This window comes from Notolabrus celidotus, chromosome 2 (genome assembly GCF_009762535.1).
Source record: "Notolabrus celidotus isolate fNotCel1 chromosome 2, fNotCel1.pri, whole genome shotgun sequence".
NCBI classification, from domain to species: domain Eukaryota; kingdom Metazoa; phylum Chordata; class Actinopteri; order Labriformes; family Labridae; genus Notolabrus; species Notolabrus celidotus.
The window spans coordinates 30928081-30955082 of NC_048273.1; the positions used below are offsets into that span (position 1 = coordinate 30928081).

A 27002-nucleotide genomic window follows, 5' to 3' on the forward strand; every position below is an offset into this window, starting at 1 on the left:
TTAAGAACTTCACAGACTACTGTGGGCCGTAGCCAACGCCAAAACAACATTGGAAAAACTCCGAACCTGTCTCTGCTTCTTTCATTCAACAGCTTTCTTCCGTCTCTCACACACACACACACACACACACACACACACACACACACACACACACACACACACACACACACACACACACACACACACACACACACACACACACACACACACACACACACACACACACACACACACACACACACACACACACACACACACACACACACACACACACACAGCTCCCACCTCTATTCTCCCACAACCAATCATAACTGGTCAACACAGTCACTGAAATCTTAGTACTGAACATCAACCAACTAACTACTTCAAAAACTAACTCTAGCAAACATCATAGAACCAATCTGTTACAGTATTGTTCTAAACTTATCTATATTATTTCTGGCGAAGGTTCAACAACAATTGTGGCACAAACTGCTCCAGCAACTGCTGCTCCAACGACTGTTGCTCCAATGACTGTTGCTGGCACAACTGCTGCTCCAACAACTGCTGCTCCAACGACTGCTGCTCCAACGACTGCTGCTCCAACAACTGTTGCTCCAACAACTGTTGCTCCAACAATTGTTGCTCCAACAACTGCTGCTCCAACAACTGCTGCTGCAACAACTGCTGCTGCAACAACTGCTGCTCCAACAACTTTTGCTACAACAATTGTTGCTCCAACAACTGCTGCTCCAACAACTGCTACTGCAACAACTGCTGCTGCAACGACTGCTGCTCCAACGACTGTTGCTCCAACAACTGTTGCTCCAACAACTGCTGCTCCAACGACTGCTGCTCCAACGACTGCTGCTCCAACAACTGTTGCTCCAACAACTGTTGTTCCAACAACTGCTGCTCCAACGACTGCTGCTCCAACAACTGTTGCTCCAACAACTGCTGCTCCAACATCTATTGCTCCAACAACTGTTGCTCCAACAACTGTTGCTCCAACAACTGCTGCTCCAACGACTGCTGCTCCAACAACTGCTGCTCCAACAACTGCTGCTGCAACAACTGCTGCTCCAACAACTGTTGCTCCAACAACTGCTGCTGCAACAACTGTTGCTCCAACAACTGTGGCTTCAACAACTGCTGCTCCAACAACTGTTGCTCCAACGACTGCTGCTCCAACAACTGTTGCTCTAACAACTGTGGCTCCAACGACTGCTGCTCCAACAACTGCTGCTCCAACAACTGCTGCTCCAACAACTGCTGCTCCAACGACTGCTGCTCCAACAACTGTTGCTCCAACTACTTTTGCTCCAACAACTGTTGCTCCAACAACTGTTGCTCCAACATCTATTGCTCCAACGACTGTTGCTCCAACAACTGTTGCTACAACAACTGTTGCTCCAACAACTGCTGCTCCAACAACTGCTGCTGCAACAACTGCGGCTGCAACAACTGCTGCTTCAACAACTGTTGCTACAACAACCGTTGCTCCAACAACCGCTGCTCCAACAACCGCTGCTCCAACAACTGCTGCTCCAATAACTGTTGCTCCAACAACTGCTGCTCCAACAACTGTTGCTCCAACAACTGTTGCTCCAACAACTGCTGCTGCAACAACTGTTGCTCCAACAACTGTTGCTCCAACAACTGCTGCTCCAACAACTGTTGCTCCAACAACTGTTGCTCCAACAACTGTTGCTCCAACAACTGTTGCTCCAACAACTGCTGCTCCAACAACTGCTGCTCCAACAACTGCTGCTCCAACAACTGTTGCTCCAACAACTGCTGCTCCAACAACTGCTGCTCCAACAACTGTGGCTCTAACGACTGTTGCTCCGACTGCTGCTCCAACTACTTTTGCTCTAACAACTGTGGCTCCAACAACTGTTGCTCCAACAACTGCTGCTTCAACAACTGCTGCTCCAACAACTGTTGCTCCAACGACTGCTGCTCCAACAACTGCTGCTCCAACAACTGTTGCTCCAACAACTGCTGCTCCAACAACTGTTGCTCCAACAACTGTTGCTCCAACAACTGTGGCTCTAACGACTGTTGCTCCGACTGCTGCTCCAACTACTTTTGCTCTAACAACTGTTGCTCCAACAACTGCTGCTTCAACAACTGTTGCTACAACAACCGTTGCTCCAACAACCGCTGCTCCAACAACCGCTGCTCTAACAACTGCTGCTCCAATAACTGTTGCTCCAACAACTGCTGCTCCAACAACTGTTGCTCCAACAACTGTTGCTCCAACAACTGCTGCTGCAACAACTGTTGCTCCAACAACTGCTGCTCCAACAACTGTTGCTCCAACAACTGTTGCTCCAACAACTGTTGCTCCAACAACTGTTGCTCCAACAACTGCTGCTCCAACAACTGCTGCTCCAACAACTGTTGCTCCAACAACTGCTGCTCCAACAACTGTTGCTCCAACAACTGTGGCTCTAACGACTGTTGCTCCGACTGCTGCTCCAACTACTTTTGCTCTAACAACTGTGGCTCCAACAACTGTTGCTCCAACAACTGCTGCTTCAACAACTGCTGCTCCAACAACTGTTGCTCCAACGACTGCTGCTCCAACAACTGCTGCTCCAACAACTGCTGCTGCAACAACTGCTGCTCCAACAACTGTTGCTCCAACAACTGTTGCTCCAACAACTGTTGCTCCAACAACTGCTGCTCCAACAACTGTTGCTCCAACAACTGCTGCTCCAACAACTGTTGCTCCAACAACTGTTGCTCCAACAACTGTTGCTCCAACAACTGCTGCTCCAACAACTGTTGCTCCAACAACTGCTGCTCCAACAACTGTTGCTCCAACAACTGTGGCTCTAACGACTGTTGCTCCGACTGCTGCTCCAACTACTTTTGCTCCAACAACTGTGGCTCCAACAACTGCTGCTCCAACAACTGCTGCTCCAACAACTGCTGCTCCAACAACTGTTGCTCCAACGACTGCTGCTCCAACAACTGCTGCTCCAACAACTGCTGCTCCAACAACTGCTGCTCCAACAACTGTTGCTCCAACAACTGTTGCTCCAACAACTGCTGCTCCAACAACTGCTGCTCCAACAACTGCTGCTGCAACAACTGCGGCTGCAACAACTGCTGCTCCAACAACTGTTGCTACAACAACCGTTGCTCCAACAACCGTTGCTCCAACAACAGTTGCTCCAACAACTGCTGCTCCAACAACTGTTGCTCCAACAACTGCTGCTGCAACGACTGCTGCTCCAACGACTGTTGCTCCAACAACTGTTGCTCCAACAACTGCTGCTCCAACAACTGCGGCTGCAACAACTGTTGCTCCAACAACTGCTGCTCCAACAACTGTTGCTCCAACAACTGTTGCTCCAACAACTGTGGCTCTAACGACTGTTGCTCCGACTGCTGCTCCAACTACTTTTGCTCTAACAACTGTTGCTCCAACAACTGCTGCTTCAACAACTGTTGCTACAACAACCGTTGCTCCAACAACCGCTGCTCCAACAACCGCTGCTCTAACAACTGCTGCTCCAATAACTGTTGCTCCAACAACTGCTGCTCCAACAACTGTTGCTCCAACAACTGTTGCTCCAACAACTGCTGCTGCAACAACTGTTGCTCCAACAACTGCTGCTCCAACAACTGTTGCTCCAACAACTGTTGCTCCAACAACTGTTGCTCCAACAACTGTTGCTCCAACAACTGCTGCTCCAACAACTGCTGCTCCAACAACTGTTGCTCCAACAACTGCTGCTCCAACAACTGTTGCTCCAACAACTGTGGCTCTAACGACTGTTGCTCCGACTGCTGCTCCAACTACTTTTGCTCCAACAACTGTTGCTCCAACAACTGCTGCTTCAACAACTGCTGCTCCAACAACTGTTGCTCCAACGACTGCTGCTCCAACAACTGCTGCTCCAACAACTGCTGCTCCAACAACTGCTGCTCCAACAACTGTTGCTCCAACAACTGTTGCTCCAACAACTGTTGCTCCAACAACTGCTGCTCCAACAACTGCTGCTCCAACAACTGCTGCTCCAACAACTGTTGCTCCAACAACTGTTGCTCCAACAACTGTTGCTCCAACAACTGCTGCTCCAACAACTGTTGCTCCAACAACTGCTGCTCCAACAACTGTTGCTCCAACAACTGTGGCTCTAACGACTGTTGCTCCGACTGCTGCTCCAACTACTTTTGCTCCAACAACTGTGGCTCCAACAACTGCTGCTCCAACAACTGCTGCTTCAACAACTGCTGCTCCAACAACTGTTGCTCCAACGACTGCTGCTCCAACAACTGCTGCTCCAACAACTGTTGCTCCAACAACTGCTGCTCCAACAACTGTTGCTCCAACAACTGTTGCTCCAACAACTGCTGCTCCAACAACTGCTGCTCCAACAACTGCTGCTGCAACAACTGCGGCTGCAACAACTGCTGCTCCAACAACTGTTGCTACAACAACCGTTGCTCCAACAACCGTTGCTCCAACAACAGTTGCTCCAACAACTGCTGCTCCAACAACTGTTGCTCCAACAACTGCTGCTGCAACGACTGCTGCTCCAACGACTGTTGCTCCAACAACTGTTGCTCCAACAACTGCTGCTCCAACAACTGCGGCTGCAACAACTGCGGCTGCAACAACTGCTGCTCCAACAACTGTTGCTACAACAACTGTTGCTCCAACAACTGCTGCTCCAACAACTGCTACTGCAACAACTGCTGCTCCAACAACTGCTGCTCCAACAACTGCTGCTCCAACAACTGCTGCTGCAACAACTGCTGCTCCAACAACTGTTGCTCCAACAACTGCTGCTCCAACAACTGTTGCTCTAACGACTGTTGCTCCGACTGCTGCTCCAACTACTTTTGCTCTAACAACTGTGGCTCCAACAACTGCTGCTCCAACAACTGTTGCTCCAACGACTGCTGCTCCAACAACTGTTGCTCTAACAACTGTGGCTCCAACGACTGCTGCTCCAACAACTGTTGCTCTAACAACTGTGGCTCCAACGACTGCTGCTCCAACGACTGTTGCTCCAACGACTGCTGCTCCAACGACTGTTGCTCCAACGACTGCTGCTCCAACAACTGCTGCTGCAACGACTGTTGCTCCAACGACTGTTGCTCAAACGACTGTTGTTCCAACGACTGCTGCTCCAACAACTGCTGCTCCAACGACTGTTGCTCCAACGACTGTTGCTCAAACGACTGTTGTTCCAACGACTGCTGCTCCAACGACTGCTGCTCCAACGACTGCTGCTCCAACGACTGCTGCTCCAATGACTGTTGCTCCAACGACTGTTGCTCCAACGACTGTTGCTCTAACAACTGTGGCACCAACGACTGTTGCTCCAACGACTGTTGCTCCAACGACTGTTGCTCCAACAACTGCTGCTCCAACCACTGCTGCTCCAACAACTGCTGCTCCAACAACTGCTGCTCCAACTACTGTTGCTTCAACAACTAATGCTCCAACGACTGTTGCTCCAACAACTGAGCCTCCAACAACTGTTGCTCCAACAACTGCTGCTCCAACAACTGTTGCTCCAACAACTGCTGCTCCAACAACTGTTGCTCCAACAACTGCTGCTCCAACAACTGTTGCTCCAACAACTGCTTCTCCAACAACTGTTGTTCCAACGACTGCTGCTCCAACGACTGTTGCTCCAACGACTGCTGCTCCAACAACTGTGGCTCTAACAACTGCTGCTCCAACAACTGTTGCTACAACAACTGTAGCTCCAACAACTGTTGCTGCAACAACTCATAGTACAACAACAGCCAGTTCTGCTCCATCAACAACAACTGATACTCCAACAACATTTTTTCATTCAACATCAGCCTTCATACCTCTTACAACTACAACTACAGGGGAAACAACAACACAAGGTATGCATCCTAAAAATCTTTAACAATGATTTGGTTGCTATTGAGATGCACTGAGCTAAAAACAAAAATCTTGCAATACTTTTTCTACATTTTAAAAACATATCACACTGAACCAGGAAATGAGACCCAAGTACAATACCCAGACTGGATCAAAGTTCAAAGCCTGGTAAATAAGGGTCTGGTATACAGGAGGGCAAAACAGTACAGGCAGAGGTATCCAATTCAGCAGAACTCAGTCCAAAAACACAAACACAGGTCAAAACTCACTTAAGAAAACACAGGGAATGCTGGACGGTAGTCACAGGGAACAAGAGGAACTGGCACTGAACAGACGGGAAGCTGTGCTTAGGGTGAGGATAACAAGACACAGGTGAGGCACATCATGGTAATCAGGGGAACAGGAAACACTAGGGAACAGGAAGTCAACAGACCTGAAACCAGAGACATGGGTAAGTAACACAATAAAACAGGAAACACAAGACATGACACATGAGGTAAGTAACAAAAGTAAAGTTATCAACTAGGAGATGTGACAACTACTTAGTTGAGGTCTAGTTGAAAAGTTGTCAATCCAACAAAAAGAGACAGGAACACAGCTTAAAAGACATATCCCTCAAGTTATTTGATAGTGGTTGCATCCTGGTACAGCCTGTAACAAAAATAAAGAGACTGCAATATTTGGATGTTTAAGGACAGGCAGCATTTAATGTAGTTTTATCATTTAAATAATTCATTAACTTCCACTTGTAATTTATGTTTTTTGTTTTTTTCCAAGGCTTGGTATCACTGGCACACTTCCATATGAGAGTCAATTCTTCTGTCAGCAATGAAACCCTCATTGAAATTATTAAACAGGTATGTTGAACAGAATTTGTCGAATAAGTTTTGTGAAAGCTTTTATTTAACATCTTCAATAATGCATACATGAAATGTAAATATATGGTAAAGGGAATCATTTTCTGATGATGATTATTTGTTCTCTCTCTATTTAGAATGTTTTTGCACTTTTTTCTTTCGGGGTGCCGGAAGGAACGCTCAAGTCAGTGAGAGTGACGAGCATCAATAGAGTATGAACTGTCCTGTAGAAGCTTCAGAAACAATCCAAAATAAATGGAGGTTGTGCTGTCTGTATTGTTTGATAGTGTGTTAAAGCTTGCTACAAGTGCAGTCTGAGCTAAACACATAAACCATAGTTTTACTCCACTGAGCCACTGTGATCTACAACCAATATTTATATGTTCTACTAGAGGTGCAAGAAAAGTGATAGATTTTTTTAAGAGGTTTACATTGTAGACATATTCCCTACACCCCCGATTCTCTACAAGTCAATATGAAGAGCTGTTTTCAATTTACAAACTCTAAGACAGTGAAGACTCCAGATTGAAACGCTTCCTCGCTCACTCCATTGGTGGGTGAAGCTCCTGTGATGCATGATAAGTATGATCCCCCATGAGTCAAGTGTTTACCATCAAAAGCGTCTATCAGAACGAATTATTTTGTGCACAACAGCCACTATCTTCTTTGTCTTCCTACTGGTGCATTTAGTGCAGCCAATCACTAAACACAGAAATGCTTATGGTACTAGTTTGTCCGTCCTGTGCTATGGTAGGGAGATGGTGGTTCAAGATGTTGGCCACTGTGGAAGGGGACCCTCTTAAATGTAGATACAAAAGGCTCAGTCTAAGTCTACAAATATAAAATCATTTCTATTTTCAGGTGATTAAAAATGAATTCAAACACAGACACTTGTGAATATTATATTCTGTTCTGCCAAATGTCGCTAAATACCTCACTCACCTTTAACTTTTTGAAGTATTATATAAACACTTGATTTGTTCTTAATAGATTTGGGCCCGTATGCACATCCAGCCATTACCGATGAAAACGGGCTGTCACAAATGGTGAAAAAAAATTGATTAGTGGTATCAATGAGCCAGGTTAACGCCCCAACAAAGCATTACATTTAATGGCAGTAGACCCCACCATTACAGGTGCCAATGCAGGATTACCGCAACTGTTAGGCTGTTTAAAGGATGGCAGACATCATGCTTCTACTGTGCGCTCAGAAACACCACACGCATTTACCTGGTTCAAGATCTTAAGCCAAACTTTCCCTTTCTCCTTGTTTGTTATCTTTGACGACTGACTTGCTGATAATAGCTGTTTGTTCATTCTATATTCTTGTAATAAAATGTCAATTTCTTCCGCTGAAAATTTGTTTTTTCTTGATCTTCTCTCGGTCACACCGGTTCCGCTCGCCATGTTTATTGTTGTTTATGCGTAGTAGGCATGTGCAATTCAAATTTGTTGGATAGGGGTTTTCCAGGAGGTTCCATATACATATGGTATTTTGCATCAGCCTCGCTTTCATGGTGCAATTAGTTAATTGGCCAATTATTTGCAGTCGTGCATGTGGCTAGCGCTACGTCCAAATGGGTAGTTCCATAACGGTGTGTTAAGACTAAGGGTCCCATTTATTTAATGAATGGATGTGCATACAAGCCCTGATGTATGAGGAGTTTTTTTTATTTTGACATTTTGTATGCATCGTTAATAAGCTTCTTTAAGTTAGATCAATACATTTTTATTGTGCTAGCTGTAGCATTACAATTGAATCATGTTGCATTGTGATTTTGGAAAGATGAATAAAGAGACATATCAATGTGAATTTGCATTTTTTGACTTATTTTGTAAATAGAATTATTCATAGAAATGTCTTTTTGTAGACTGATATGAAACCAATGGGAAAAAACAAAGTGAAAATATTCTGAAAACTGTTTAAAACATTTATTATCCATATATTAAATCATTTAAATCAGCTGAGGCACACAATTAAACAGTTAAACAAATGTTTCTGTGAAATCAAACAGAGTCAGTCTGGTGCTTGACTTTTGAGTCTGTATTTTTAGTATATTGTAATTATGAAAGACAAACATCAGACCTTAAGTCGAAGAATTTGAATGAGTAAAGCTTTAAAACAATGCATTTATTGGTCTTGGATCTTTCATCAGGTTAGCCATACAATGAGTTACACTGACAACAGCAAACCATTTACACTCCAGCAGGATGTGAACTTCACGTGCCTCACTTCAACTTCATAGCTTGTTGCCTTCTACTCGGCTGTCCTCTCGGTCTCCTCCTTTCTGGAAATGCTGCTGGCCTTGTGAACAGCTCGACTCAGCAGCGCCAACACATCTGCTGCTCCAGCTACTCCTGCTGGCAGGAAGAGCTCCAGAGTGCAGGTGGAGGCGTAGGGCAGATGCACATCTGACATGCTCTCATCCTAGAAAATCAAGTTAGGGTGAAGGAAACATGAGGTTAAGACTCATCTTTGAGACACACAAAGATGTACCAAAGAAAACCAAGTCTGTGGTAGGCTACTAAATATCTTTACATCAATATCTTATATAATCTGCCAAATCACAATGACATAATATCATTTCATTTCACTTGAAGAGCAGTATTTAACTGTTTTATTAACAACATTACAAAATTCCACAATGATCAAGTGATCGGAGCAAAAAATAAAACTTCTGTTTAGGCAGAAACCTCAAGTAGAACCAGACTCATTGGTGGATAGTAATCTGCAATAACCAGCAGGAAGTTTTCATATCACTTGGAGTTGTTCTGCTCTGATAGATAATCACCTTGGAGTAAAAATGCAGGGAGATCAATCTGGAGAACCCGAGTGGAGGCACATGATCAGCTCCAGTGATGAAGGTGAGGAGCTCTTCAAAAGAGAAATCTGCCTTACAATCTGATGGAGCACAAGGTCAAGATTTAGTTCACAATTGAATGTCATTTTGAACCTCTCACTGCATTTCACTGGTCTTACCGCTGATCAAGGTAAGGGCTGTTTCCCAGTGTGCAGCTGTTGCCTCCTCAGCTGCTCTCAGCTGGCTGTCTGGGGGACTGTAGCAGACGCTGAAAAGCTGTTTGAACTGTTCCAGGGTTAGAGGCTGTGGCTGCGGCTGCGGCTGCTGCACACTTGTCATCACAGGTGCAAACACCTCCCAGTGTGACTGTATTATGTCCCACAATCCACCACAGCTGTTCAGGCCCTCTGTGAACTGGGAGTTCATTCTAGATACCCTGATGGATGGCAAGAGTGATTAGAGGATTACTTATCTCATTACTTTTTTATATACTGTATATAAGATGCTTTTGGATGACTGTATTGTTTGCATCGTATTAGAATTAGAATTAGAATGCCTTTATTGTCATTGCAACAAGTAGAAATTGTTGCACAGCGAAATTGAGAGGTGCAGTATTCATAAGGTGCCAAAAAACAATGCACCTAACGACGGAGCAACCAGCCGCAGCGTCCATGCGAGCAGCCATCTTGGATCAAGAATTTCAACAAGAATATATATATAGAAAAGAAATGTTCATCAAAGACGACAGATTGACCATAATTCTCCTGTCAGCCACCTCCTCCACAAGGTCCAGGACTGAGCTAGCCTTCTTCACCAGTTTGTTCAGTCTTGCTCTCTTACTCTTACTCAAACCACAAGCATAGGCATTTGTTTTTCCTACCTGTGGTAGATGTAATGTTTCATAAGGCGGCCATAGATAACTGGTGTGTCAGCAGATTTCATTGAGCAGATTTCTGGGATTCCACAGCTGGACAACCAATCACAGAGACTGGGAGACAGCAGCGTCACATCTGTCGAACTGTGCAGCTGCACGAGAAATACAGAGAAGTTATTCATGTGTCTGCACACACTCAAAAGGTGTCAGTGCAGAGAGCTACACAAGTCAAATTCACTGTTTTTTTTATTTTCAGTAGTAAAAGTGCATGTTTAAGTGCCCTGTGTGTGTGTGTGTGTGTGTGTGTGTGTGTGTGTGTGTGTGTGTGTGTGTGTGTGTGTGTGTGTGTGTGTGTGTGTGTGTGTGTGTGTGTGTGTGTGTGTGTGTGTGTGTGTGTGCATGTGTGTTACCTGCTGCAGTCTGAGCTGTACTTCAGTATCAACAATGTCCCTCCAGCTAAAGTCCTCTAAAGATGGACTCTGGCCACACATCCACTGTGACAAAATGCAACACCATAACAATAAGTAAACAAAAGTGAAAACACAATTCAACACTGCTGCTTGGCATATACATACAAATTATATATACCATGTTGATTTGCTGATTCCATGTAAAGTTGATACTGACAGCATGTTCACAATACTCTTAAGTATCCAACCAAGTATGCACCCAACCTGGTAAAGAGCAGGGTGTAGACAACAAGGTCCAGGCCCGCCCTGAGCCAGAGACCAGCCGACCAGAACTCCTGCTTCATAGTACTTTCTGTCTTCAAGAGCTGAGAGGTCAAAGGTCAAGAACAACCGCCCAGGGAAACCCTGGAATACAGAAGTTTGCTGCAGCTCCAGCAAAGTCAATCTGTAGGAGAAAAAAAAAGATCTATCATCAGAGATTCACAAAGAACAACAATGACCATGGAAGTTTATTTTGAAATAAAATGTCCCCTTTAATTTAACATATTTAAAATGTGTCACATTTGCAACACATATATTCATATTAAATTCCGAGGTTAAAAAGAGTTATTTCACCACCATAATTTCACCACTTTTAAATTACTCAACATCTAAAAAGACATTTGTGAACATTCTGGAGGGGTACCAAGCTATCAACAAACAACATGTCAGAACAGCCAACCAAAGTAACCAAAGTGACCAAAACTAGCCTTAGTAACAAAATCCTATGTGATTAGCTAACTCACATTCTGTTATCTTACCTAAAAACTATTAGCTACCCAACATTAACATCAGTTAGCCAACCTAACTATTAGCCGTAAATGTACGCTTTTCCTTGTGACAGTATAAGAGTAATGGTAGCTCGAATGTGGTCATGCTAAGATTAGTTGTTTTACCGTAACAGTGTGAGAAAGCCCCTATAAAGTCTTGTGTCCCTCTTCAGGGAACTGAGTTCTGAGTGCGATAGAAACATAGAAGCTACGACAGGAGCACATATTTTAGCTCTTTTCCTCCTCCCCTTTGGTTACATCAAGCGGCAACCTCCGGTCTAAAAATATGAGTCCAATGCGGAAGTGCTAAAAACTGCAGTTCATCGAGAATCCGCTTGAGGCTGGCTCCGGAAGTACTAGAAACCACATACACAGCAATTCAAAAAAAGCTGATCTTTACAGCAGAAATAAACATGTTTACAGCCTGGTACAAAAGACGAGTGTAGTCTTGATAGCTAATTTCTCGATCGGCACACATGGGATTCATTTTTTTCTAATGAAGCAATTTCAAAGATATTTAGATTACGAGTCTTCCAATGAGAGGCACAGCTGACTTGATTGACAGGCGGGAACACTGTAGCGGTTGGCTAGGAGGCTCAAAGCCTGCCTCTTTACGTCACAATCGCTTGACAGCAGCAATATGGCTGCCGACGATTGGCCTCAAAACAACGCTTCAGAAACAGATGGGTGACGTCACGGATACTACATCCATATTTTATACAGTCTATGGGTTACATGCTTTCTTGATAAAATAAAACACACATACACATCTCCCGAAACTATGTACCTGCCGCTTGTTTACCTCCCTGGATGTTATTAGAGAACCTCAACTGTACATCTGTTTCCTGTTATTCTCTGACCGAAACACACTCCATATCTCTACCTACTCAAAAGAACCTTTGCTACAAACAGCGAACAGGTCAGCAAATAGGCTTTAACTATCTGTTGTCTTTTCAGAGGCTCATTTTGATAAGCAGTAAAGTGAGAACAGTGCGTAAGATTCCCCATTTTTCCATCATCTGCAAACCTGGAACACAGCAGCATGGCATATGAGCTTACCACCCTAAGAGCCAACATGGTGAATAAAACCATCAACAGTCATAAATAAATAAAAGACAGGCCTCTGTCTAGATTTCGCTGTCAAGTATAAGAACATTATTTGATATATTGTAAAAACAAAGCACTTGTGTTTGATGTAAGTTCTGAGGTTTGACTTTTAGAACCTGAAAAACTCTCTGAGAGGTCCCTCTTGACCGTCTGTCTCCTCCCCAGTAAAGGAGATGATGGGTGTTGTCCTGAAGCAGAAGCTAGGCCTCCTCACCGACTCCAGGGTGCTATTCAGCAGGTCTCCCCTCCTCACCTGGATGTGGGTTTCTACATCTCGAAACACATTTTCCTGCTGGAACAGTCTGAGGATGGTCTCAAGGTCTGGTTTGACCTACGCAACACAGAAATAGTTAAAATATAGTGCTAACTCTTTTCTTTCTTTCAACTGGATGTAAACTCACCTCCTCTGTGAGACTGCAAACAGGAGGCTGATTCTGATTTTGGTCTCCGGGCTGACTGTCTTCGTCCAGGCAGCTCTCTGCTTCCTCTTCTGGACAAAAGTCATCCCTCCTTACAAATTACAAAACAAATACACTCAGGTTATTCAGTTATATCAGTCAACTTTTCACATCTTTAAATGTTTAAAATACTCTTACTTGTTCAAAACAGGCATCTCACTGTGGTCAGATTCAACCTGTGGGGAGACAGATCTTAGACGTCTGCAGTTTGATAAAAATGCTGATTTTCTCTTTACTCCATTTGATGTAAAATTGAAAAACCGTTTTCATGGGGGGAAACCACACACTCTTGCTTCATAATTTAGTTGCACAGCATCTTTATATGCAGAGGACTCAAATCACATACCAAAGGCTGGCTGCTATTCGATTGTTACAGGCTCGAGAAAGCTTATGAGCAAGTTACACAGAAATATAAGAGTCTATAAACTCATATGAATACATTTTTGAATAGGATTTAAAAGGGTAAAAATAATTTAACATAACATTTTCTTTTCCATAAAGTTATAAATCTACATGTGGTACATATTCAATCATGCTGAAAGGGTTTTATAGACACAAAAGTATCTGCAACTAACACAGGAATAACAAAATCAAGCTCAAAGATGAACACAGAGCAGCTCTTGTTTACCTGTGGGTAGTCCTGGTGGCTAAGGATATACAGAGCACCATGCCCAGCAGTCCTGAGTACCTGCTCTCCAGTCCAGCCTTCGGCAGGGGGGTCTGGGAAAAATAGCACCTTGGAGCCCTGCACACACTGGACACTAAACATATCAACATTGGAAGAACTGAAAGGAAAAGCTGTGACTGTATTTATTGTCAGCAGTCTAAAGCTAAACACTTTCGAAATTTTGATTTGTAGTCTGGCTATTAATTCATTAAACCCTAAAAGAAAAAATAACTTTAAAAAAGACACTTTCTGAAGTCAATTTAGCTCTCATTTAAACACTTTACACATCCTTGTTTGTTTTCCCCTTCCCTATTCCTGTGTTAGTCTCCCTGCAGGTGCAGGTAGGTGGGGGTCCAGGCTCTCACCTGTGCTCTCATTCTCTCATCCTATCCGTGTTGCTCCTTGTGGCACCATGGGTTTGTTTATTTCCACACCATACTACACTGCCCACACCTTTTCCTCTCTTTTGATTGATGGCGCATGTTTGTACTAAAATTTTGCACCGTGTAGTTAGACCGTGTATTTCTCTTGTGAGCTGAGTCATGAAAATGCATACCTGTATATATGTGAAGGAGAACCTTTGCCCTTCTCGTTTCACAAACCGCCCCCAGAAAAGCATCACCAGCCGACTCTCCATCTGTTTGGCTGACCAGCCGCCATCAATAGTGATGCGGGCTGTCATGCCCGTGGCCACTAGAGCTGCTCGTTCTTTGCCACGAGGGACAACGGGTCTGGATGAAACAGAGAGGGTTAATTACTTCATCTATACATTGTTGTTGAACTATACAATCTTTGAGCAATTTAGAATTATGTAACCCACGTGTAACTGAAGACCATAGTTACAAATTTGACTGTTTATATTTGTTACTTTATACATGGAGTTTTTTCCCCCTCTCATTTTCCAAATGACGGAAATCCGTTGTGGCGATGGAGAACTTTAATCCATGCGTTCATGTGTTTGGAGGCGTGATTTAACAATAATTTTAACTTAATATATTTTTCACATCAAAATTAAATGTGAAGATCACAAATGTTCCTCTAAATTTGATTTAAAAAAGTGACTTTTAAAAATGCACTCTACATTTTTATGACGTTTTGGAGCTAAATTTTCGAGAAATGTTGCTGTTATTTTCGGTGTGCATAACTTTACAAACGGCGCCCCATAAATATATTCATATTCACACATATGTATATAAAATGGTATAATTGATATATTTAGTTATATAGTCTGTACAGTAGGAGCCTGGATCACATGGCAATCAGTCAGTCCGTCCCTCAAGTGCCTTGAATTTGAGGAAAGAAAAATTGTGCAATAAGGATTCCTAAAGCCGCTAAGGTGAGCCACATGACGTCATGCAGATTACAAGAGAAGTGGAAAAGTGCTGTCCCATTCCAGTTCTTCAGTTTTAAGCCCTTACAGCCTCCTGCCCTCAATGACTTTACAGGTGACGTCAATTAAGTCAAGAAGGGCTCTGGGCTCAGGGAGGACATTGAGATTGAAAAGAAAAAAAAATCCAGGAAATCACATTGTAGGATTTTTATAGAATTTATTTGTAAATTATGGTGGAAAATAATTATTTGGTCAATAACAAAAGTTCAACTCAATATTTTGTAACATAACTTTTGTTGGCAATGACAGAGGTCAAACATTTCCTGTAAGTCTTCACCAGGTTTACACACACTGTAGCTTGTATTGTGGTCCATTCCTCCATGCAGATCTCCTCTGGAGCAGTGATGTTTTGGGGCTGTCGCCGGGCAACACGGACTTTCAACTCCCTCCACAAATGTTCTATGGCCCGAGCGGTGTGTTTGGGATCATTGTCATGCTGGAAGACCCAGCCACGTTCCATCTTCAATGCTCTCACTGATGGAAGGAGGTTTTGGCTTAAAATCTCAAGATACATGGCCCTGTTCATTCTTCCCTTAACACGGATCAGTCGTCCTGTCCCCTTTACAGAAAAACAGCCCCAAAGCATGAGGTTTCCACCCCCATGCTTCACAGTAGGTATGGTGTTCTTGGGATGCAACTCAGCAGTCTTCCTCCTCCAAACACGATGAGTTGAGTTTTTACCAAAAAGTTCTATTTTGGTTTCATCTGACCACATGATATTCTCCCAATCCTCTTCTGGATCATCCATATGCTCTGTGGCAAAGTTCAGAAGGGCCTGGACATGTACTGGCTTAAGCAGGGGGACACGCCTGGTGCTGCAGGATTTGAGTCCCTCTCGGCGTAGTGTGTTACTGATGGTAGCCTTTGTTACTTTGGTCCCAGCTCTCTGCAGGTCATTCATCAGGTCCCTCCGTGTAGTTCTGGGATTTTTGCTCACCGTTCTCATGATCATTTTGACCCCACGGGATGAGATCTTGCGTGGGGCCCCAGATCGAGGGAGATTATCAATGGTCTTGTATGTCTTCCATTTTCTTACAATTGCTCCGATAGTTGATTTATTCACACCAACCTGCTTGCCTATTGTAGATTCACTCTTCCCAGCCTGGTGCAGGTCCACAATTTTCTTCCTGGTGTCCTTGGACAGCTCTTTGGTCTTGGCCATGGTTGAGTTTGGAGTCTGACTGTTTGGGCCGTGGACAGGTGTCTTTTATACAGATAACGAGTTCAAACAGGTGCCATTAATACAGGTAACGAGTGGAGGACAGAAGAGCTTCTTCAAGAAGAAGTTACAGGTCTGTGAGAGCCAGAAATCTTGCTTGTTTGTGGGTGACCAAATACTTATTTTCCACCATAATTTACAGATAAATACTTTGAAAATCCTACAACGTGATTTCCTGGATTTTTTTTTCTCATTTTGTCTCTCATAGTTGAAGTGTACCTCTGATGAAAATTACAGACCTCTCTCATCTTTCTAAGTAGGAGAACTTGCAAAATCAGTGGCTGACTAAATACTTTTTTTGCCCCACTATAAATACCAAATTTGAAATCAATAAGGTCTCCAGTTAAAATATTTTCTGTGGAAGAGTCTTGAGAACACCTCTCACCTCTCCAGCTGCTCCAGGTAGTGTCCTCTGGGCAGACAGACCACGTCTTTGACCACCAGTCCCGTCCTCGGTGGGTTCTGTCTCCTCCATGTGAGCCGGCTAGATTTGTTTGGAGTTTGCTGCAGCACAGGACACATTGTCACACAGCATTAGTCGAACTGGACACATTAAGCACACTCTAACCTTGTTACTTTTCACAACAAGAATCTTAACTACAAACAGAGAAAACATTTTGTTGCTTTTTGATGATGACCCATCCATCCAGAGGAGGACAGAACTCGAAAGCCTCAAAATGAAGCTGCAAAAACGGCACCAACAAAAGGGGGAAATACTGCTGATAATATTACGGGATCAAATTATCTTTAACCTTTGGTTCCTCTTCTTCAAGTTATTCTAAAATATATCACTTTAAATGTAAAATAATTGTAGATAATAGAGTCAATTTCTAAGGTAACCTCTTTCGCTCGTCTGAGTATTTGTAATCACGTCAAAGTTTATTTTTACATTTTAAAAAAACACAATTAACTAAAGTGCTGTACAAGTCAAAAACATAGTAGCAATAAAAGCAAATATACCATTTTTTTTTTAAAAAGCATAAAGACACAATATGAACAGAATATTTAAGCGCTCATAAAACGCTCAACCAGTATTTAAAGCCAACACAAAGAGGTATTTCAAGCAATGATTTAAAACTTTGAAGGGTCTGAGCAGTTCCTTTATGAAAGTGGAGCAGCGATCGCACACGCTCGGTCACCTCTGGCATTTAGCCTGGATCTCAGGACATCCAAAAGCATCTGGTGTGTTGACCTCGGTGCTCTCTCTGGAGTATGTTTGTGCAATAACTCAGATATGGTATGATGGTGACGGGAGAAGTTTTAAATACAAGTCATCTTAAATCTTAAACTGGATCCTGAAACTGATGTGCTGATGCTTTCTGAACAAGCTGTAAGAAACACAGAGACGACTCATCGACGGCGAAACACAAAGAGATACAATAATCCAAACGAGAAGTAATGAACATGTATATGACCTTCTCACATTCGTTTAGAGGAAGATAGGCCAGTGAGTACAAAGATCAAACAAACAAAAATATTGATCATGGAACAGAACCCACCTTTCTTGTGTGGATTTAACATTTGTCCCACAATTAACACAACAAAGTTTTCTCAAATCAGATTCCGCTAACCTTTTGACACTACACTTCTTTTTAAGATCAAGAGCAAACACTAAACCACAACCAAACTTCAGTGTTAGATGAAAATGCATCCTGACGCACTCTGGTCATGCATTTTATATATATATATTTTAACTTAAGCCCTTCCATGGAAATAAGTGTTTTCTTTTTGATTTAAATCACTTTTTAAAAAACGTTTTTCAATGAAACAACTTCAATGAACAGAAACAACAAAGGATGACAAACACACATAACAGGGGCTTACCCTCTGCTTACATTCGACATTCAATATTCAGTCCAGGCTCCCTGCTTTAATCCTTACATAATGAGTCATTCTTTCAAAGAGCATATTTCCTCCACAGGGCAGGTCCCTTTTTAACCGGTTTCTTGTGATGGCCTTTTTGTGTCAGGATGATGTCTTTCTTTTGAATTATATCACAGTTAACAATGCTGAGGTGTAAAAACCAAGGCAAGGCAGCTCTATTTGTATAGCACATTTCATACACGAGGGCAACTCATGTGCTTTACATTAAAACATTAAAAGCATTGGAAACTTCAGAAGAGCATAAAAGAGCACAATTAAAATGACAAATATAATAAAAAATAGAAAAGAAAGGGAAAATTACGAATATATTTAAAAAATTAAAATTAGCATTTAAAGCAAGTTGAAATAAGCTAAAATTGGAAGGCAGTGGTAAATAAAAAAAGTCTTAATCTTTGATTTAAAAGAGTTGAGAGTTGGAGCGGACCTACAGCTTTCAGGGAGTGTGTTCCAGATATGTGGTGCATAATGACTGAAAGCTGCTTCACCATGTTTCGTTCTGAAACAGAAGCGCATCAACTTTTTCCACCCAAATTCCCTCCACCTCCCAGAGGTTCTATATGATTATTTAAAATACCAAATCCTTTCTTTATAATACTGACTTTCTCCAATAAAATAACTTCCTCTCATTTCTAAGAGACGCCACAGACCAGTCAGAAAACTGTGTGAAATAGACTTTGTTTGAAATAGAAGTGATGAGGTAAACCCAAGCCAGCGGGGGCCAACAAGGAAGTGTGCTCTTTATGATATGTAGCCAATGATCTCTTTAATAGAGGAACTAAGGAATCATTTTTTAAAAAGTCTTTCCGGGACGGAGACTCTAGGGACAAGCAGTGCAGTGCAAACTGAGAACAATGACTTAGCAGACTGAAACAGATGGAAGATGAGGAGAAGACATTAATCACCCTACCAACACAGTGTCAAAGTAATCATTGTTCGACTAGATAAAGAGGTTTTGTCTGCATAGCTCATCCTGCTTGAATATCAGTCTGCCTATCAGGAAGTTAAAATAAAACTAGGGAAACCTACCAGGGTCATAGTGGAAGGAACAATGGACTTTAACTCCTCCAGTCCCCTGCCAGACACTTTAGGGGGTGGAAACACCTGCATGGGGACGGATCACAAGAGAGTATAGTCACATCTCTGCTCTATTTCAAATTGATCAGCAACTTCACTCAACAACTTACACACTTAAGATCATATATATATATATATATATATATATATATATATATATATATATATATATATATATATATATATGGCAAGCCGTTCAGGAAATTAATATATATGGAATGAAGTCTGAATATATGGATTGAAAGTCTGAATATATTGAATGAAACTTGATATATATTGAATGAAACTCGATATATATGGAATGAAGTCTGAATATATTGAATGAAACTTGATATATATGGAATGAAACTCGATATATATGGATTGAAAGTCTGAATATATTGAATGAAACTTGATATATATGGAATGAAACTTGATATATATGGAATGAAGTCTGAATATATGGAATGAAACTTGATATATATGGAATGAAACTTGATATATATGGAATGAAGTCTGAATATATGGAATGAAACTTGATATATATGGAATGAAACTTGATATATATGGAATGAAGTCTGAATATATTGAATGAAACTTGATATATATGGAATGAAACTTGATATATATGGAATGAAGTCTGAATATATGGAATGAAACTTGATATATATGGAATGAAGTCTGAATATATTGAATGAAACTCGATATATATGGAATGAAGTCTGAATATATTGAATGAAACTCGATATATATGGAATGAAGTCTGAATATATTGAATGAAACTTGATATATATGGAATGAAACTCGATATATATGGAATGAAGTCTGAATATATTGAATGAAACTCAATATATATGGAATGAAACTTGATATATATGGAATGAAGTCTGAATATATGGAATGAAACTTGATATATATGGAATGAAACTTGATATATATGGAATGAAGTCTGAATATATGGAATGAAACTTGATATATATGGAATGAAACTTGATATATATGGAATGAAGTCTGAATATATTGAATGAAACTTGATATATATGGAATGAAACTTGATATATATGGAATGAAGTCTGAATATATGGAATGAAACTTGATATATATGGAATGAAGTCTGAATATATTGAATGAAACTCGATATATATGGAATGAAGTCTGAATATATTGAATGAAACTCGATATATGGAATGAAGTCTGAATATATTGAATGAAACTTGATATATATGGAATGAAACTCGATATATATGGAATGAAGTCTGAATATATTGAATGAAACTCGATATATATGGAATGAAGTCTGAATATATTGAATGAAACTCGATATATATGGAATGAAACTCGATATATATGGAATGAAGTCTGAATATATTGAATGAAACTTGATATATATGGAATGAAGTCTGAATATATTGAATGAAACTTGATATATATGGAATGAAACTCGATATATATGGAATGAAGTCTGAATATATTGAATGAAACTCGATATATATGGAATGAAGTCTGAATATATTGAATGAAACTCGATATATATGGAATGAAACTCGATATATATGGAATGAAGTCTGAATATATTGAATGAAACTTGATATATATGGAATGAAGTCTGAATATATTGAATGAAACTCAATATATATGGAATGAAACTCGATATATATGGAATGAAGTCTGAATATATTGAATGAAACTTGATATATATGGAATGAAACTCGATATATATGGAATGAAACTCGGAATATATGGAATGAAAAATCACGTCATGTATGGCCTGCGCCATCTTGTCTTTCTGGGGTGTGATCATAGGGGTGTGATTTTGTTTTCCGGTTAGACGTAGCTTTTAGTAATGCAACCATCAGGGAGGCACGAGATGTTTTCACTGCAATTTTAGTTAATGAAGGGGTTATCAACCCCTTGGGTAATGCATGTGCTGTTAAGTCAATCCGTATAGGAAAAAGAAACCCACCCCTCCTCTCTATTAAGTTGGTTTCATCCAAAAGTGATGATCGGACCGTCTGCACAGAGAGACGAGAGGAACACGAAGCAGTGGGCTGCAGAAGCATTTAGGAGGGTAGTAAACAAGTGAAAATACGAAAATATTAAATATCACAGGTTGTACACACTTCTACAAAGGCTAAAGATATTGCCCCTTCTTTATTCAGGTGGTTCAGTCCTCTAGTTCGCTAGCTAACTTTTGTTATGACTTGTGATAATGTAGCATCCTGTTCAATGTTAACAGGTGGAGCTCATACCTGTGTGCATCATCTGACAGTGAGTGAGTGTAATGAAAAAGTACGACCAAATTACCACAGGTTACAGAGGTAGAGGAAAATGTGTCCCCTCAGAAACACTAAAAAGAAGTGCTAAAGGTTATTTTCAGAGAGACATTAATAAAAGATGAGTTCTCTTTGATGACAATAAAACAATACGATTAGAAGTGGTGTTCAGAGTACTTATTTAAGCTTTCATTCAATATATTCAGACTTCATTCCATATATATCAAGTTTCATTCAATATATTCAGACTTCATTCCATATATATCGAGTTTCATTCAATATATTCAGACTTTCATTCCATATATATCAAGTTTCATTCCATATATTCAGACTTTCATTCCATATATATCGAGTTTCATTCCATATATTCAGACTTTCATTCCATATATATCGAGTTTCATTCCATATATTCAGACTTTCATTCCATATATATCGAGTTTCATTCCATATATATCGAGTTTCATTCAATATATTCAGACTTCATTCCATATATATCAAGTTTCATTCCATATATTCAGACTTTCATTCCATATATATCAAGTTTCATTCCATATATTCAGACTTTCATTCCATATATATCAAGTTTCATTCAATATATTCAGACTTTCATTCAATATATTATTTCCTGAACGGCTTGCCATATATATATATATATATATATATATATATATATATATATATATACACACTTACCTCCATTTCAATCTCAGTGTCCTCCATAAATCCTGGGACAGGTGAGTGGGGCTTTACCAGGTCTTTCTCAAGAGGCACAGTTCTGATCTTGGCCTGGTGCTGCTGCCTGGCAGGGGTCTCAAAAAGCGTCTCTAGATCATCCTCCTCCTCCTCCTCTTCTTCACTGTCGGGGACCAGAGGATGCTCAAGGTTTCTCTGAGTTAAAAATAAAGGAGGAGATCTTTACCGACATGGAGGAAGCATAGATAAAGAAATGCATCGTGAGTTGGTTGCACCATGGTTTTAAATCAACACCACAATGTTTCTGTGAATGGGATCCACTTCATATCAGACATGGCATGACTACCTTCGTCTTTGTCTGGTAGTTTTTTTTTTATTAATCACAGCAGGACAAACAGATCAAACAGCTGTAAACATCATTGATTGTCTTTTTACAATGGCTCCTGTCAGTGAGATATGTTAGGCACTAGGTACATCTTGCGCTCAAAGGTGATGTGTTGGAAGCAGGAAATCTAGGCGACTTTGATAAGAGCCAAATTGAAATGGTGGGATAGCTGGGTCAGAGCATCTGAAAAACTGCAGCTCTTGTTCTTTGTAGTCTGCAGTGTTCAGGCAGGCCTGTGACGTCTGATCAAAAGTTTGTGCTTGTGCTGACCCCCCTGTCCAGCAACAAAAGCGCCTACAATGAGTATGTTTGCATCATAACTGGACTATGGAGTGATGGAAGAAGGTGGCCTGGAAGAAAACAACAGTGTTGACCTTGTCTCCAAATCTCCCAGACCTCAGTCCAATTGAGCATCTTTGATGTGGTGGAAACCAAGTCTGATCCAGGACTTTAAAGATCTGCTGCCAACATCTTGGTGCCAGATAACACAGCACACCTTCAAATATGTAGCAGAGTCATGTCTCTGGTCCTGACCTGATAAGAGATAAGGCAGGTGGTCATAATGTTTTGGTGGACCAGTCCAACTTGTTTTCACACTCCAGGAATCATAATCAGCAGTGGTTCCCAGATTTTCTGGCCTGAGAAGAAGAAATTTTTCAGAGGATGTGTTTTTTCCTTTTTTCTATATCCTGTGGTCATCTCATATTTTCCTCAGTTGGTATCCACTTCCTTAGAGTTATTCATTTGATTTGATTTTAAAAATGTGGCATTAAATTGCAGAGACTTTTGCTGTATAGATCTAGGACTGGAATTTTGATTGTGGGCCTTGAAACATTAAGACGAGTATAATAATCAAGTGGCAGCTTTTTTATGATTTAGAATTGTATTACTTTTGTAATATTTTTGTAAAATTTGCAGAATTGCATACATGCATAACGCAGAAACATAGTGTATCTGCTTCAGTAAACAAACAGAAAAGGAAATTAATTAATTCTTAAAAAATAAATACGTAAATAAATAAATAAATAAAAGGAAAAGAAAATGGTCAGATAAAAACATAACCCGGTAACTTATCTATGTCATTGCAATAAAACAATGATATTTAAGAATTTAAATACATAAACACAAATAGATAAAAAAGAAAAGAAAGGAAAAACCGATAAAAATACAATAACATACTGTATCATTTCCTCCTCTCCTATGTTTTGTACAGTGATCATCTAATTTTCTTTCTTGTAACTTATTCCTTTTAATAGCTGTATATGAATACAGAAGAGAGCAGCTTTTCCCCATCTCTACTTCAGGGCAGTAATTAACATGAAAGTTTAAGAGAAAGTTTACAGATGACATGGAAAAAGCCACAGCCCATTGCAGATGAAGTTGTGCACAGATTTTCACTGCATGGTAAATATAAAGGTGTCTTTTGGAGTAATCGAAGGAGAGGTAAAAACAGATGAATCTACACCCGTCTGGGAATGTGAGGAATGTGTTTGGGACCTGGATGAACTAATCCTTTAATGAAACTTTGCAACAGGACTAACTTTGATCAAAAGATGACTCATCCACAAACTTTGTTTCAACTGCAAAATCAATTTGGCTCGTCTGTAGAGGAAGAGTCTCATGATCTTCAAAGTGATTCAACAAAGGCAGAGGCAGCATCTTATCTCTGTCCATTCAGTGTTTAAAACATTGATTACCTTCAGGTCCTAAAGCAAAGATCCCTAACAGATCACATGCTTCTGAGCATAAGTGGAAAATCTTACAGGCAGATATTCAGCTTGTAAACACAAAAAATAGTTTGGTTCTGACAACCTCTGCAGTTGTAAGTGCTTCAGTTTTAAATTTGAGACACACCTGCTCATAGCTGCATTCTTCCTCCTTCTCGAGTGTTGTTATGACCACGCAGGGCTCCTCTGAAGAGAACAGTTCCATCTCTATGTTTTCTTTGATGGACAGCAACGGCACCTTTCTCTCACTGAACTTCATCCTCACCAACGCTACTTTTTATCTACAGTATATCTTCTCTGTAAACTCAAATTTGTGGTTCCACGCTTTGTCAGAGCAATCCCCTTTCTCCTTCTCTGGCTTTGTCTCAATTGTAGTTTTCCTTCGCTCTTCTCTCCACTCTTGTTTCACACCCCAAAATGCTGAAGCTTCAGATATTCTTCAGCTGATTGTGTCCTTCCAAACATCTAATCAGCACAAGCTGCCATCTATCAGAGGCTGAGGCTCTGATTGGCTCACAGAGTTGCTCGCAGGATATGATTGGTTCTGGTGACTGCTCCAAAGCTCTCATTGGTTGAGAGTTTTTCAAAAGAGCTGACGTTGGTTGGTTTTGCAGCATCTTTTAAGTTACAACATATGTTATCTATAAAAGTAATCTCAGTTTCCTTCAGATTTCCTTAGTGTTTAAACAGTCTCAACTGGCCCACCATGTGTGGAGTTTTTCATGCCATTAATCAGCCCCTTCTGCATCCTCTGTTGCCGGATTCTTTATTAACCTGATCATTGAGTCACATTCAAGTGATCAATATTGTCCCCAAAGGAACCCAACAATTACAAAAAAAGAAGAACATAATTGTGTATCTTTGGGCTGAAACCTGAAATACAATCTACCTTTGTTCCATACAGTGGAGAACATTTTTTAAACTTAATGTTCTTAAATTCTCCAACAACATGGATTCTAAATGATTGCTTAGACTCTTCAGTTTGCAGACTTCAGCAGGAGCACACAAAGTAGCTACTCCACTGAGGTGATCTGCAATTTCATCATGTTTTTCTGGGTCAGACTGTTGTGTTTGAAATGTTGAGGAGCTTAGGAGGAGTGCAATGTCAGGAGCGTTAAGCTTTGTATCACAAGTTTCTGTGCACACCAGCACACAATTCCAAATGTCTAACAGCCAAAGGCATGACTGACTGATTTCATCTTTTCTCTTGTGATGAAAATGTAAGACAGGTTAATGAAGCGAGGAGTTATCAGTGAGAACAATGACTGTTCATTGATATGGACAGCAAGCCTCCATCTCCTCACTCTGTGAGAAGTGAAGCCAAAATACGGCCTACTGGACCTGTGGGACTGACAACACAACACAACCTTTCCACAAACCAAAATATGTTTAACTCCCTAATATAACATATTAAACACCTCTCAGGTGAATACAGCCCTAGCAGAATGGATTATTATGTTGGTTTGAAAACACACGCATGATTATAGAAAATTCAACTCTTCTGTTAGTGTTCTTTCTGTTTTTTTTCACTGTTTCATTGAGCCGTCATTTCTTAACAGAACTGTCAATCCTGACATCACATCCCTTCTTTTTATCATCAAATAACCAAGTAAAACAAACTTCTCCAAATTGAACTCCTGCATATAAATCTGATAGCTAATTGTCGTTACAGAAAATATGTTTGAGAAAAATGTATTTGACATGTTTTTTAATTTTCCCGTTTGACCGAAGTCCCTTTTTTTATTAGAGGTGGCGGCAGGCTTTAACAGCCCTGTTGACTGCAGACAGTCACCAGGGGAGCTCTAAAAGTTTTGGCTTCACTTGGCGTAGAGGTTGTGTTGTTGAATCCAGTTTGGATGAAATGCTTGTTGGTTGACCAATGACATTTCCTGCTTTCTTGAAATACTACGTTAAAGAGATAAAAGGTTGACTGTAAGAATATCAGTGAAATAGAACAGAGCCTCTGATGAGGTATTCGCTGCTCATGGTACTGGTGAGCAACTCAGATGTTTTCCTGTTACACAACTGTGAACTTAGAACACAATAAATCAATGTTCAGGCCATCGATCCGTGTGAAGTGGATAACAACACGTTTTTTTACCTTCTATTCAAACAAAGCTGCGGCTCTAAGTTCAGACCAGACACCTCTAACTGTACTGTACAGTTAAACAACTATATGGGCTGAATTATCGCTTGTTAATATTGTTCATTTATAAAGTTATGAGTCATGGCTGAGTCGCTCATTAGGATTAAGTCCAGGTACTGACAGTATGGTTCATAACATCCCTTCTCCTCTCCCTGCGTTTCCTGCCTCTCTCAAGCTGTCCCATCAAATCAAAAGTCAACACAGCTTATACCTCTGCTCTCTGGACACCTGTGCACCTGTGTCAGGGTTTAGGTTTGTGTGCAGATCAAGATGTTGGTTTACCAAAACATTCCTAAAAGATTCCTAAGTGAAGGGAAATCATTTCTGCACAGCTGCCAAACCCTGAGAGGCGTTCAGGTGCGCTCACATGTTTCTCACTCGTGTCA

The 27002-nt window shown here is 40.9% G+C and overlaps 2 protein-coding genes across 2 annotated transcripts; both read right to left on the reverse strand.

Moving 5' to 3' along the window:
* Window positions 1-771: 771 nt before the first annotated feature.
* LOC117829033 (PAX-interacting protein 1-like) lies at window positions 772-8127 on the reverse strand (the record flags this gene model as incomplete). Its single annotated transcript, XM_034706548.1, has 3 exons — window positions 8110-8127; window positions 4900-5304; window positions 772-855 (listed from the first exon to the last, which is right to left on the reverse strand). Coding segments are annotated over exons 1-3 (507 nt in total), but the record flags the coding sequence as incomplete, so codon positions are not given.
* A 693-nt stretch (window positions 8128-8820) lies between these two features.
* On the reverse strand, window positions 8821-24938 carry LOC117831916. The gene is made up of 15 exons (XM_034710830.1): window positions 24598-24938; window positions 22359-22553; window positions 19366-19440; window positions 16841-16959; window positions 14403-14577; window positions 13808-13933; window positions 13318-13355; window positions 13123-13231; window positions 12838-13052; window positions 11070-11250; window positions 10806-10889; window positions 10402-10547; window positions 9701-9957; window positions 9513-9622; window positions 8821-9148 (listed from the first exon to the last, which is right to left on the reverse strand). The coding sequence occupies exons 1-15, from the start codon at window positions 24727-24729 to the stop codon at window positions 8978-8980; spliced, it is 2133 nt and encodes a 710-aa protein (XP_034566721.1). The 5' UTR covers window positions 24730-24938; the 3' UTR covers window positions 8821-8977.
* Window positions 24939-27002: the final 2064 nt, after the last annotated feature.

What these genes read in the sequence shown, in the direction of transcription:
- LOC117831916 (XM_034710830.1), bottom strand. Translation starts at nt 24,729, where the DNA reads ATGAAGTTCAGTGAGAGAAAGGTGCCGTTGCTGTCCATCAAAGAAAAC. An exon ending in TACCTGGAGCAGCTGGAGAG is followed by an intron (nt 14,578 to 16,840) that starts GTGAGAGGTGTT and finishes TGTTTCATCCAG; the next exon opens with ACCCGTTGTCCCTCGTGGCA. An exon ending in GAGATGCCTGTTTTGAACAA is followed by an intron (nt 13,232 to 13,317) that starts GTAAGAGTATTT and finishes GTAATTTGTAAG; the next exon opens with GAGGGATGACTTTTGTCCAG.